The 14,801-nt window shown below is 41.6% G+C and overlaps 1 protein-coding gene across 4 annotated transcripts in view; it reads left to right on the top strand.

The window, feature by feature from the left end:
- The window catches only part of KANSL2 (KAT8 regulatory NSL complex subunit 2), a 20,204-nt gene extending 15,254 nt beyond the window's left edge, over positions 1–4,950 (top strand). For 2 of the 4 annotated variants that reach the window (XM_005877366.2, XM_005877364.2), the window contains exons 9-10: positions 3,432–3,551; positions 4,220–4,950. In XM_005877366.2, the coding sequence (XP_005877428.1) occupies positions 3,432–3,551; positions 4,220–4,351 (252 nt within the window). In that variant the 3' untranslated portion in view covers positions 4,352–4,950. Of the gene's footprint in view, positions 1–3,431; positions 3,647–4,219 lie in introns of all 4 variants that reach the window. The other 2 variants (XR_001364231.1, XM_014548605.1) reach the window with 2 other exon arrangements.
- Positions 4,951–14,801: the final 9,851 nt, after the last annotated feature.

Genomic DNA, 14,801 nt, shown 5'->3' on the forward strand with positions numbered 1-14,801 from the left:
CTCTTGGCTTTCTGAATGTCCTCTTTTGAAAAGTGTCTATTTAGGTCCTTTGCCCATTTTTTGATTGGATTGTTTATCTTCCTTTTGTTAAGTTGTATGAGTTCCCTATAAATGTTGGAGATTAAATCCTTATCGGTGATAACATTGGCGAATATGTTCTCCCATGCAGTGGGCTTTGAGGGGGACAGATTTTTATCTACTCCTTTATTTTACATGTGAGGAAAACCCGAGGGGTGCTTTTATTTTTAAAACTCAGTAATATGAGGAGCTTTATAGGGTCTAAACTATAACCTAATAACCACTACATCACCAAATTCTCTTCAAATGTTAATGTAAAAACTAGTATGTGTTTTATATAGATGTACTAGATTATTAATGTTTGTTATCTGATAATTTCGAGAGCCATTTCTATTTTGATTATTTTGGTTTTCCCCTTTCACCTGTTTTGCCATGTTAGTTTTAAGTGATCTTTTCTTTCTCAAACCTTTGATAACTAGAGTTAAGAAAATATGACTGTCCCAATATCTTTGGAGATTATAGTCTTGTTTGTTCTTTGGAGAATAGTTACACAAAATATTAAAGACTGTAAGATGTGATGGTAGGCAAAACCTAACATTTAAGAAAACTTAATTTTAAAAGATTCTAAAAAATATATGCTATCAGATCTGTACATCTTTATATTTGGCACGGATTTCTTAAAGAATATAAGAGAAAAAAGCTTTACTTTTGAGAATCCAGTGGGTTTTTAAGATGGACCTTTGTAAAACAATTAGCTATTTGTAATTGATGATCTATTGTGTTTATAATAATGTTCTTTTGATGAACCACATTGGTCGTTAAAAAATAGTTTTATTCTTAATCTTTGGAGGTAAATTCTCCAGAAAATTTGAAATAAAATGCAGTTTTAGAAAATAATCTTTGTCCTCCCACAAATTCTGGATATATTAGTATAAAATTTTGCTGGGAAAAAATGATTTCTTCTTTTTTTTAAATCCTCACCGGAGGATATTTTTCCATTGATTTTTAGAGAGAGGGAAAGACAAAGCAATATCTATGTGAGAGAAACACATCAATTGGTTGCCTCCTGCATGCACCCCAACCAGGGCCCGGGCCAAGGAGGATCCTACAACCCAAGATATGTGCCCTTGACCGGAATTGAACCCAGGACCCTTTGGTCCACAGGCCAGTGCTCTGTCCACTGAGCCAAACTGGCTAGGGCAAAAACGATTTCTTAATTATGAGTTTCACTAAGCAATTTTGTTACCTGTATTGTTTTAGATATAATTTCTATAACATGTTAATAACTTTTGATAACTTCACTCGGGAGGGCCTGGTATGAGCTATTACTATAGGTAAAAATTCTGCACTTGATCTTAGTTAGCCAAAAGGCTGAGACACGAAAAGCATGTCATTCTGGATATTACACTTGTCTGTTTTCTGTGTTTTGATCCAAAGATGTTTGGCAAATAACCTCATAATTTATTCCTATTAACTTTGAGCTTGCTCTGTGTGTGTTTATGGTTTTTGAGATCAGAACAAAAATGGATTCTCAGAATGTTTTGATACTTGTAATTAAACATTCCTGTTATGGTAGGCTTTTCTGCTGATTATTTTTTCCTTTCTTGGTTCCTTTCTCCAAATTTAGTTCTCGTTACAGACAACACTGTAACTATGTGAGAAAAACCTTTTCAGTATCTATTTTCTTTTGAAAACATTTCTTGACTGTTGTCATCTTGAGACTTGGAAATCTTTTGCCTCACCACTTAAATGGGTTCTTTTAAATTCCAAGTTAATTATCTCTATATAAAAGCCCAAGTGACCGAATGACCAGGGGGCACGCTCAACACAGGAGCTTCCCACAGTGGGGCGCCAGATGCCAGACTCATGGCTGGTGATTGCAGCTGCGGTGGCAGCATGCTGCTGAGCAACAGCGGTTGCAGGTGCAGCAGGGCTGGGATGAGTGGGAGCTGAGCAGGGGCCCAGCCCGGGCTTGGGCTCGTCCCTGGCTGCCTGCTGCTTCGAGGGGGAGCCGGCCAGGCTGAGGGACTCCACCGGTGCATGAATCCATGCACCGGGCCTCTAGTTTGTATAATAAATGTGCATAGTAAAAGAATTAAAGAAAATAGTTTATTGTCTTAACCATATGAGAACACTGGTTTCTGTGGATATTTCACATCTGAAGTGAATGTATCCTTTTAGGTAGCTGATATCCTTTTCTTTGTGTTTCTGCTTAAATTAACCAGCTTTAAGTCCAGTGTTCTTTATTTACTTTTTTCAACCTTAATTGTTTTGAGAGTGTGATTCAAGAAAGGGAAAGGATTTTGGACTCTAAGACGTAACCTATTTAAAAGCATAGAAATAAGTGAGCTTCATGTGAAATTAGATTAGTGGAAACATAGACTCTCTAGAAAGTGGATTGGACATAAGGGAGTACAAACCCTTGGGTAATTTTCACTCTTAAACAGGAGAGTTTAGGGATAGCCTCTTAGAAAGTGGTGACATGCAAGTCTGTTTGACACATTGTCTGAGCCTTTGCAATGCTTTAGGCCCTGAATCAAGACCAGTGGTTTTTTTTGTAGCTGTTGGTTTCAAACAGGAGCCAAGAGCAATGTCTTCCTGTGGTTTGTTGGCCATTCAGGACCCAGTGGGAATGGCCAATTCAATTGGAAGAAACATAGTCTGTAAATATAATATTTTTTGTTTGTTTACATTTGGATTGTTAGGTTTAAGAATCAGGAACTCATAATTCTGTGGGGATAAGGACTTAACCAAAATAGTATTTTGTAGCTGTTAAGAGGGACTTTGAGTTTTTTTACGTATTTATTTCTCTTCTCTCCCTTTCCCTCTTACTCACTGGCTTGCTTTGTGGCTGTTAGGACATTAATCAAACAATCTCATATTACCCATTTTTTTTTTTAATTTTATTTTATTGATTTTTTACAGAGAGAAAGGGAGAGAGATAGAGAGTTAGAAACATCGATGAGAGAGAAACATCGATCAGCCGCCTCCTGCACATCTCCTACTGGGGATGTGCCCTCAACCCAGGCACATGCCCCTGACCGGAATCGAACCTGGGACCCTTCAGTCCGCAGGCCGACGCTCTATCCACTGAGCCAAACCGGTTTCGGCTCATATTACCCATTTTTTAAGGCAATATTTCAGTTTAATTTGTAATTATGCTGATTGGAAAATATGCTTTTTTAAGCGACTGGTGGTCCCTGCTTTATACTTGGCAGCAAGGAAAAATGCTTAGTGCTTTTGGATCTTACCCCATTTGTTGGACATTATGGGAAAGTCTTTTTTTGATTCAAGGTAGGTAAGGGGTAAGGGAAGTGTGGGAAAATTGCTTTATGGTTTGCTGAAAAATATGCCAATTTTAGCTAATTGGTTTGTTTGGTATTGCTGATATGCATTTCTCTGTCTTTTCCTAGGACTTGGATGTTGTGGGTGATGGTATGCAGTGTCCTCCTTCACCCTTGCTTTTTGACCCTTCACTAACCCTTGAAGATCATTCAGTCAAAGACACTGCTGAAGGCCCAGTGGATACTTTGGCAAGTGAAGAACAACCCGGCCAGGCTTCCCTCATGTAGCCATGCAGCCAGGCAGAGGGTTCCCTGCTGGCTGTGCTAGCATGTACTCCCAGAGAGTGAGTGGGGATGTCATCACACGGAGACTGTAAAGGTGTCCCAGATGGTAGTTCTCCAGATAGGCTCTTAGAAATCCCGGTTTTCATATCTCAGCAGGACACATTTATTTAGTTAGCTAGACAAGGAATCTAGGTACATTGTTCCTTTTAAGGCAGAGTTCAGCACTGGAATTGTTTTCATCATAGGGTAAGGATAAGTAATGTGATTTGGTTTCTTTCTCTGAGCCTTGGGTGGGATACAAATGGCCCTGACTGAAGACCAGCACTTATACTATAGCTGTTGGTTTCAAGCAGAGGCCCAAAGGACCATCTTCCTGTGATCTGTTGGTTGTTCTGGAAATTCAGCACAGAATGGCTGTTTCATTTGGAAGAAACAACCCACAGCTCTCCCTCCCATTGGGAGTCTTAGGAATGCTTCAAGAAATGACAAGTTTGGGGAAGAGCAACTGTCCAGTATTATTTTATTTCTGCTGTCTTGTTCTTGTTGCTATGATACATGGGCATTGATAAGTTAGATTCACGCTTCAGACCACAACAAATGAATTTGTAACCAAGGTAACTTTCTTTTAACAGGGCCAGGTGCAGATGGCCGGAGATGGGTGCAGATCGCAGGGATCTCGAAATTCTGAGAAAGCCTCTGCACCATTGCCTCAAAGTGGAGTGGCGACTGCAAACGGGAAGCCAGAACACAGTTCTATCAGTTGATTGTTTGGGGAACCGTTTGACTTTGGAGGATTTGAATTTCCCATTCTTTAAACAAGTATTTCTGACCTCTCTAAGGGACAACCCAGACTGCTTTGTTTTCCTTCTGGGTTATTGAGTGCTATAGTCAAACATACACCAAATTTGGGGGGCAGGGACCAGTAGTAGTGTTTAAAAGTTGTGTCTTCCCGCTCTGGGCGAGGAAGAAAGATAGGTGAATCTTGTCAGAGCTGCTGGGATCGAGCAAGTATTTGGGACTCTGTGCCATGAGAAGAGACATCTTGGTAAGGGGATTTCCAAAGTCTTTAAGTGGGAGTTGTGCACCCCTGGGATATTGATGGACCCAGTGTCTGGCCATTGCTATCTAGCAGCTTGTGTTTTAGCCTTTTCTCACCTCTCACCTAGTTGGGGATTCTGAACTCCTTTCCTCCCCAATAAACTCTGACCTATAACTTCAGAAAATAGCCCTCAGGACTGGGTCCTCCTTAACCATCCATCTTCAACCTATGTAAATTTCTGTAGTGACTATCCTAATGTAAGATGCCATAAAAAGTTATTGTATATAGTTTCTATTAAATATTAAAATGTTATGAAAATATAAATCACTTGAATGCATGTTTTATTTGTATTTGAGAGAAAATATATAACATATATATATATATATATATATAATTTGGGTGGTGGTCCTTAGGGAGCTGTTTCTGATGGGAAAGGGAAAATAGGACAAATCCCAAGAAATAAATACACTTTCAGTAACTTACTTTAGTTTTGGTTTGCAGGGTAAGATAAAGATCTGTTAGAATTAAATGGAAAGGGGTAGGACCTCCCTATTAAAGCTTACCAGTTCCAAATATCTTCCTTTCCACTCTCCTCTGTGCACCCTACTTCTACTCCCATTTCTCTTTCACAATGCCTGATTATCATTTTAAAGTTCTGTAGGACTAGGAATGTATATCCATAAACATGTATCTTTAACCATCCATCTTCTATGTAAATGTATGTAAATTACATATGTATATGTATATGAGTATATAAAACTCCCGGAGAAGTTGGATCTGGTGCTGGGTCACAGATAGGCATAAGTTGTCCAGATCTTATAAAAGTTACTTTTTTTGTTTGTTGAAGAGGGGGGAATGGAGAGGGAATGAGGAAAAAGAAACATTGATGTGAGAGCGGAACATCAGTCAGCTGCCTCCTGCACGCCCGCTACCTGGGATAGAGCCCACAACCCAGGCATATGCCCTGACCGGAAATGGAACCAGCAATCTTGTGCACAGGATGGCACCCAACCAACTGAGCCATACCTGCCAGGGCTATCAAGATCATTTTGATGAATCGAAGGGTAAAGTTAAAATAAAAATTTAGGTAGGGTTAAGTTACCTATGCTAGAAGTTGTTTATTGCAGTGCATTATGACAAGGAGGCCAAAAGATCACCTATAAGAACCGAACTAAGGAACAAAAAATTTATAGTTAGACCAGCGATTTCAACCTTTCAACTCATGGCACACAAAATAATTACTAAAATTCAGTGGCACACCAAAAATATTTTTTGCTGATTGGTTGTGATTTTTTTTTTTTATGTGACATTCTAAGGGAGAGGAGGTCAGTGTTCCTGACTAAATAGGTATGGTGTATTTAAAAAATTCTTGCAGTAGGATGAATTTTTATTTTGGTTGAAAATAGCTGTTACATCATCACTTCGGCTTTAAGTAAGTATTTACATCCAGAGAATGGTTGAAAGTAGCTCAGAAGGCCCATTGAATTTGAGATCTTTTCATAGGTCCTGCAGTATACTCAACACAGGAGAAGCATTTATGCAGCTGTAAATAATATGCTTTTGCAACAAGATTATCGAATTCCTATTTTTTTAAAAAGTGATATACAAACCATTAGCACCCACTCATCACTCCAGATGATTGTTTTGTAAAATAATAGGCCCATGAGCACTTTTCTGGGATAGGGGAGGGGAAGTGGAGGCCAAGGAATTATTAATACTCCAGAAATTTTGATGTCACTCTTGCAAACCCAGCAGCAAGGGTGAGTTTTGAGAAGTTGCCACACCAAGGTCTTGGGTTCTATTAGGCACAAGGAAAACGATTTGGTTGGAAGAGCCCCAGACTGCATCGTATCTATATGAGAGGGCTGATGAGTCCTAGATGAAGTTTCCCTGTTAGAAGTAATGACTTAGAATCCCTTCTGTTTTCAGTCATGTAGCAGCCTGAGGGAAGTGTGGCCTTAGTGTGACACCTAAAGGTGAGGGAGCTGGAAGCTGTTAACTGCAGTACATGCTCTTGAGATTTGGGTGGCATACTCTAATGGCCACTGCATTCTGACTCTTGTGCCAGACAGATTCATTTCTCCATGCATGTTCACAATTCCTGAGGGGCCTCCTAGGAGGAAGGTAGCTTAGGGCAAGTTACAATTCCCAATGCTGCAGTTTGTCCTTGGGCAACAACTTTGTCACCTCCCTTCACTAAACATCATAAATTCCCTTCATCATTGGTTATCATGTAGCTTACTTGGTGGTGTGAACCTAACTCATTCCTGACTTGAGCCTTTGGTAATCATACCCTTCTCAGGCCAGGGTAGCCACACATGTCCAGTTACAGCAGACAATGTAGTGCCACGCTGCACCTGTGGCAGACAGAATAAACATCTCCCAAGATGTCCATGTCCTAATCCCTGGGTCCTGTGAACATGCTGCCTTACTTGGCAAAAGGGATTGTACAGACATGGTTATGATTAAAGGCTTTGGATGGGGAAAGGAAATATCCTGGATTATTCCAGTGGGCCCAAGCTAATGTCAAGCCCTTAAAAGTGGAGAACCTTTCTCAGCTGTGATCAGAGAAAAATGACAGTGTGAGAAGGATATTGGTGGTTCTGACATGTAGGGGGGACCAGGGAGAGGTCGCTATTTGCTAAATATGGCCCCCAGCTGACAGCCTGCTCAGTCCTATGTTGCAAGAGACTGAATTCTGCCAACACCTGAGCGAGTAGGAAACAGGCTGCCCTAGAGCCTGCAGAGAGGACTACAACCTGCCCATACCTTGATTTTGGCCTGGAGAGACCTGTACTGGACTTCTAACTTATAGAGCTGTGAGATAATACACTGATGTTTTTTGAAGCCATAAGTTTGTAGTAATTGGTTATGGCAGCAACAGAAAACCAATATCGCACCCAAGTTGATGACCTGGGGTTTTCCTTTTTTTTTTTTTGGTATAAAAGAAGCCCTACTGCTGATCAGTTATCCTATGAAAATGGAGGTTCTTTCCTGCTAGTTCCTGGACACAATATAAAATGGCCTCTTAACAGCTGTAGTTTATAGTTCAACTGAGTCCTTGCTATGTCTCCTGGCAAGAGTGCACCCATTTGGGACCTTGACCTTGCAGAGCCTAAAGTTGTGAGGTGGGAATACCCCATTGGGTCACTGGGTGTGATAAATAGGGCCTCTCTACTTCTAGCCTTTGGTCCTAAACCCATTTATTCTTTCTAATGAATGGAACTTAGCACTTTATAGATCTCTGATTGAGTGCATGCACTGTCATGAGGGATGGCACTCATCCTTGCAAAGTATTTCTTCCAAGCTGGTGTTTCAACTGTACCTTCAGTGGGTTGTTCCAGGGCTCTCTGAGGCCAGCTGCTTCTGGAGGGTGCAGCACGTGGACCCCTCCTTTGCTGTGCAGTGAATTCCCGGTCAGGTGCTATGTTGTGTGAAATTTCATGCCTGTTCTGTGAACAGGAAAGGTGAAACCTGTACCTGAAATAGGCATCCCTGTGAGGATGTACCTACGCCTCACTCTTCTAGGATGGAAGTCACCTGATATATACCACTTACTACCAAGAAGACGTTGAAGCAGTTGAGGAATGGTGCCTTATTAGGGGCTCAGGCTGGGTGTTTTTCTCCAGTTAGTCTTATGGGTAACAATCTTCAATGAGCTCATGGAAGGGCCCCCAGAATGATGTAGGACCATGATGACACTTCCAATTTCTGGGTTTCAGTGTCAACCCAGACCTATATCCAATAATCCTTGAAAAGACTGAGTATTCCCCTTCCCTCAGTATACAGTCACGAAAGTAAATGGGAAGTACTGAGGGATTCATTACAGTACATGCTTAGTATCTTCCTACACGGGGAAGTGCTGGCACTTGCTAGGGAGTGATGGGCCGCCCCTGCAGACTCTGAGGGTTTTTAGCGAGGTCTGCAGTGACAGTATTCTTAGGGGCTTCCACGCAGATGTTTTTATCCCATATATTAGGGTTCCAAGTTTTTCCAATCAGGCCCTTGACCTTAACGTAACAGTATAACCTTGGTTGAGCATTTAAGCTTCTCTGAAGTTCAGCTCTTATTAAGTCCTCAGCCTGCTTCTCAGGTGTGTCTGCTCTCATGCTACAGAGATGATAAGGGCTTCTTTATTTTTTTTTCTTTTTTTTTTTGGGGGGGCTTCTTTTTAAGAAACTCCTCTGGCTCTCCTACTTACCCTTTAGCTTTTTAAAAAAAATGTAGCTGTACATGACATCCTCAGAACTTATATTAATCTTATAACTAGAAGTTTGTACCTTTTGATCACCTTCACCCATTTCCCTGTCATGGCCCCCATCCCCCAACCTCTGGCAAGCACCAGTCTGTTCTGTTTCTATTGAGTTTGAGGTTAAGCATAATGCCCTCAAAGTTCCATCCCTGTCATAGCAAATGGCAGGATTTCCTTCTTTTCTCAGGAAGCCTGGTGACTAGTATGTCACTAGGATAAAGATAGGTTGATGCCTTCAGATTCCAGTAACCAGGGTTGGTGTAACGGGCAAGAGGTCTTGGTCTCAATTTTCTTTGACATCTAGCTCAAAATTTCCTCTGAGATATATTTTCTGGATTCCCTGTTCTTTCATTTTCTTAACCTTTTTGATCACCAACTGGCTTAGCTGCCCAGATCTTACAGCTTGCAATGATTTCGATCCTGGTTGTAACCCCAGGCCACCAGGACTGTCATCATCCTGGCATCAGCAGACAATACCACCTGTCCTCACTGTTCAGCCCCTGTGGGTGATTGCATTTGATCAGTGCATCTAACCAACATCTCTCAGACCTGGCTGCTTGGTTCCAGTGCTCTTCTGCTTTGACCATGTGTGATTGATGCAGCTGAGTCCAAAGATGTAGGGATAGGGGTGGTGAGTAGAGAACTGAGGGGTGCAACTTGAAAATGATTTCTATCCCCTTCTCCAGTATTATATTACTGCTGCTAATTCGCTATAGCTACTCCAATGTCCTTTAAGCCACTTCTGTCTTCCACAGCTTAGAGAATGGCAGACCATCCACCCAGTGACCAGCTGGAAGTCTAGCAGCCATACATTGTTATCTTTCTCTTCTGCTACCCACATCCAATTGATCACTATCATAATTCCGCCTTCACAACATCCCTTGAGTTTGTCCTTTTTCTTCATTACCTTATTTTGAGCCATAGGTTGCAAACTGGTGACCTTTGCACCAGATGTGGCCAGTACAGTGGGGCCTTGACTTACGAGTGTCCCGACTAACGAGTTTTTTGAGATACCAGCTGTCTCTCGGCAGATTTTTTGCATTGAGTTGATAGAGTAATTTGAGTTAACGAACTCCTTAACGAGCTCCTTAACGAGCTCGGTCTCTGAACGAATTAAACTCGTAAGTCAAGGCCCCACTGTAATTGGTTTTTTTGTTTTTGTTTTTGTTTTTTTTTTGCACTATTTTGAAAATTAAAAAAAAATTAAAATTTCTTGAAAATTTGGAAGATCTAGTGAAAGGAATTTTAGAGACAGAACAGGCAGTTTTAGGGAATAAGGGGGTCCATGGGAGAAGAATGCATAGAAGGAGATAGCTCCAAGATGCCAGAATGCTTATCTTACATTCATGGAGGATAGAGAAATGTTACAAGAGAAAAGCATATATTCACAGAGGATAGAAGAATGTTGTAAGATAAGGGGGAGAGAAAGAGGAGGTACCACGTGGGCTTTGGACTTTGAAACTGATACTCTGCAGAAGAGTGACCAATTAGCAAAGCAACAGGGGTCATAAGTTAAGGAAGGGTCCAATTAGAAAGGGTCATGAAGAGACAAAGAGCTACAGCCTTTATAAACCTGGAGAAAAAGAGACTTAGAAGATTTTAGGATTTTTTTTTTCATTAGAGAGAGAGGTTTTTCCCATTTGGGGACCCCTCCATACGCTGGAGTCTGTATATGCTTCCAATAAACTTCCACATTTTTACTAAAAAAGCCTTTTAGTCTGTGAGTTTATTCTTCAAACTTTGTAGGGCAAGAACCCACAAGAAGGAGATTCTGCGCCCCGAACCCCATGCGTCACTAGCAATACTGGGCAATAATTCTTGCATGAAAACAATTGATTGGAGCTGAATAGTGGCTGTCTTTTTAGACAAGGCATATGCTTTTCATTTTCCACAGTTTCCATCACTTCCTATTTTAGAACCTGCCTGCTGCACTCACTTATGTTACATTTGTGACCCTTGAGAAAGACAACAGCCTCCTTCAGGTCTCCTAGCCTGAAATTTTACCCCTTTTTATCTATAAACTAGAGGCCTGATGCATGAAATTCGTGCAAGAGTAGGCCTTTGCAGCCCCAGCTGCCTCCTCCCTCATAGCCCTGGCTTCGTCCAGATGGCACTGAGCATCTCTTAAAATTGCAAAGCCAGTGTGGTGGCCGCATTCTCTTCCAGGATGTGCTGAAGCCTCCCAAGATGAGTGGGGCAAAACTCAGGACGCCATGGAAGCCACCTTGGCCTTAGAGAGGAACCTGAACCAGGCCCTCTTGGAGCAGCATGCCCTGGCTTCTACCCCCACAGACCATCTCTGTGACTTCCCGGGGAACCACTTCCTGGATGAGAAGGTGAAACGCATCAAGAAGATGGGCAACACCTGACTAACCACCCCAGGCTGACTGGCCCCCAGGCTAGGCTGGATGAGTATCTCTTTGAAAGGCTCAAACTAGGAGCTTTTGGAGCCCTTTGAGGGGCCCCTCTGCATTCCCCTGGTATCTGGCTTTTAACTGAGCCTTTCTCTGAAACTATCAGCCATTCTTTTAACCACCCTGAAGCCCTGTTCTATGCTTTGGACCAAATGGAAACAATAAAGCTTGTTGCAGCAAAAAAATAAATAAAAATAAAAATTTGTTGAAGCTTTTTTTTTTTTTTTTTTTTTTTTTAGATACTATCAAGTTAATGAATTTTCTTCCTATTCCTGGTTTGCTAAGTTAAAAAAAATCACATATTGATACTGGATTATATCAGAAAAATTCTATTATAATTTTTCTTCTTTAATCTTGAATATGTTGAAAGACATAGTTTTCTTTTTTCTTGATTTTTTTTTAAATTAGTATTTAAAAATTTAAACATCTTGTATTTCTTGTATAAACCCACTGGGTTATAATTTATTGTTCTTTTTACATATTCCTAGTTTAGTTTTCCAGGATGTAAAAATCCCAATGCATTTATAAAAAAAGATATGATGCCTCATGATTTCATAAATGACACTCTTACTTTTAGGATTAAAGGGTTTTAATTAAACTTTTATCTTAGATCTGCACATTCTTCCCCCATGTTGGCCATCTTGGTTCTTAAGGACACCAAGGATGATAGAATATAATCTAATTGCATAGTTGCTTTATTATATAAATAATTAGGGGCCCAGTGCATGAATTTGTGCACCTTGAAAGGAACTGTGGGCTGCGAGGCTGTGGTGGGCACAGGGACGTGTCTCGGCCCCTCCCACCACGGCCTGCAGTCCCCTGTCTGCTGGCAGCCCCGCTCCTGCTGCCACCTCTCCCATGCATTGATGGTGCCGGCCCCGCTTGCACCCACTGACAGCGCAGAGAGATTGGGGCCAGTACCAGCAGCGGTGCGAGCGGAGCTGGCACCATCAGAGGGTGTGAGCGGTGGCTGCTGCCCCAATTGCCCCTCAGGAGCAGGGGGAGGTGGAGAAGCCCTAATGGGTGAACGGGGCGGGCAGCCACTGCTCCCACCCACTGATGGTGCTGAGTGATCGGAACCGGCGCTGGGCACCGGCAGCAGGTGCGAGCGCCGGGTGGGACCGCGGCGTGTGGGAGCAGAATTTTCACCAGAGGCTTGCCCCGATGACAGCGACGGGCACCCCTCCTTGGTCTGGTGCCCCTGCTCACCTGCTCCACCATCATGCCAAGGCCAATGCCTGCCTTGCTCCACTCATGCCCCCTGGTGGTTAGCACATGTCATAGTGACCAGTTGTTCGGTTGTTCCAGCTGTTCTGCCGTTTGGTCTATTTGCATATTAGCCTTTTATTGTATAGGATATACAGGAGTGGGTAAAAGTAGGTTTACAGTTATGAGTATATGAAATAGAGTTTATTCTTGTATTGGTATTTATTATTGCATTATTTATTTGTATTACATGTAAACCTATTTCCCAACCTTGTATATGTATGTATGTATTGGGATTTTTGCATCTGAGTTTATAAAGTGAAACTGGCCAGTAATTTTCCTTTATTGTTTTGTTGTCATGGTTATGCTAGTCTCAAATAACTTGAACTTCTATCATCTCTTTCTATTCTTTGGAATAGTGTAAGATTAGAATTATTTCTTCCATGAATATTTAGTAAAACTTGCCTATGGAGTCATATGGGGCTGGAGGGTGTTGTGTGTGTGTGTGTGTGTGTGTGTGTGTGTGAAGATTTTTGTTTTCTGACTCAATTTATTTAATGTTATCTGATTATTAAACTTTATTGTTTCTTGTGTCAGTTTTGGTAAGTTCTATTTTTTCTAGGAGTTTGTCCTTTCACATAAATCTTCAAATTTATTACAAAGTTATTTATACTATAATCTTTACTTGAAGACTGAATTGTATTTTGTGATTCTCTCTTTTTATTCCTGTTATTGGTTAACAGTGTGGTCTTCCTTTTTTTCTCAGTAGTAATTCTTCCAGTCCTGGCAGTCTATGGTGCATAACCAAACTCAAAGGATTTGGGATTTAAGTATCCATTGAATTCTGAGAAGGAGAACTTAGCAGGAGTGAGGGCAGAATAAGCCAAAAGAATTCCTAAATTGCTGTGACAAAGGGTCAGACACAGGCAGGAAGGGTTATCCTTAGAGTAATGGATCCTCTCATCCCCTCTAATGCTTTACATTTCACAGTAAGTCCATCTCAACTCTGGCTGAGCCCCTCTAGGAATCAGAACACTACCTCCCACCCAGGTTCCAGCCACTAAGTGGGGACTCCTAGTGCCACCCACTTTTATTCAGTTTTCCTAGTAATATGGGGTGTTTATCAAATGCAGATAAATTCTAGGCACTATGGAGGGGTAGGGATATAGCAGTGAGTTAAACAGAAACAATCCCTATTATTATAGTCTAGAGCAGGGGTGGGCAAACTTTTTGACTCGAGGGCCACAATGGGTTCTTAAACTGGACCGGAGGGCCGGAACAAAAGCATGGATGGAGTGTTTGTGTGAACTAATATAAATTCAAAGTAAACATCATTACATAAAAGGGTACGGTCTTTTTTTTTTTTTAGTTTTATTCATTTCAAACGGGCCGGATCCGGCCTGCGGGCCGTAGTTTGCCCACGGCTGCTCTAGAGTCTAAAAGGGGAGATAAAGATGAAATACTTTCACAAACACTCACATTACAATTGTGAGGTTGTTACAGAGACAAAGACAGAACCCATCCCACAGCTCAGGGGGCCTCCTCCCTGGGAAAGTGAGATGAGATCTGCAGGACAAGGAGAAATTAAGAATGAGAGAATTGAAGAGAAGTTGGAGGAAACACTTCAGGCAGAGGGAGGACGTGTGCAAAAGCCCTGGAGCAGAGGAAAGTTGGTACAAATGTGTAGCCCCTGTAGCCCAAAGCAGGAGTTTGGTCTTTATCCTAAGTCCAAGGAAGAGTTCCTGAGGCTTTTTTATTTTTTATTTTTAGCAAAAGAGTAATTAAGTCTTGTATTTTCTGAAGGCTCCCTGGGTGGCAGTGTGAAAAATAGGTGACAAGGGGATAGGTAGGTGTGGCCATAAGGAGATAATTAAAAGGTATTGTAGTCTTTCAGGTGAGATGAGATAGTGTCATGAATTAGAGTGATTGTACACTTGGTAAGAAATGGATAGAAAAGTGTTGATGAAGTTGGATCTTGTCCCAGAGACCTCCATCCATCATGGGTTCTGTTCCTCCTCTACACTCCCACTTGACTGCTTTCTTCCCTTTTCCCTCCCCTTTACATTTTCACTTCTCTTCTTATCTTTCCTCCACTCTCTCCCGGAGCTGCAGATTTCCCCAGTCTTTGAAGTCCCTTCATTATTGAAAAAGAAGCTCACACTGTCTCTCTACTGCCTTCTGGTGGTCATAAGTAGTCACTACGTTCATGTCTGCAGGGCCATGCTCCCTTTGAAACCTGAAGGGAAGAATTCCTTCCTTGGTTCTTCCTGGCTTCTGATGGTTTATCAGCAATTTTTGGCATT

This window comes from Myotis brandtii, unplaced genomic scaffold, assembly GCF_000412655.1.
Source record: "Myotis brandtii unplaced genomic scaffold, ASM41265v1 scaffold517, whole genome shotgun sequence".
NCBI classification, from domain to species: Eukaryota; Metazoa; Chordata; class Mammalia; order Chiroptera; family Vespertilionidae; genus Myotis; species Myotis brandtii.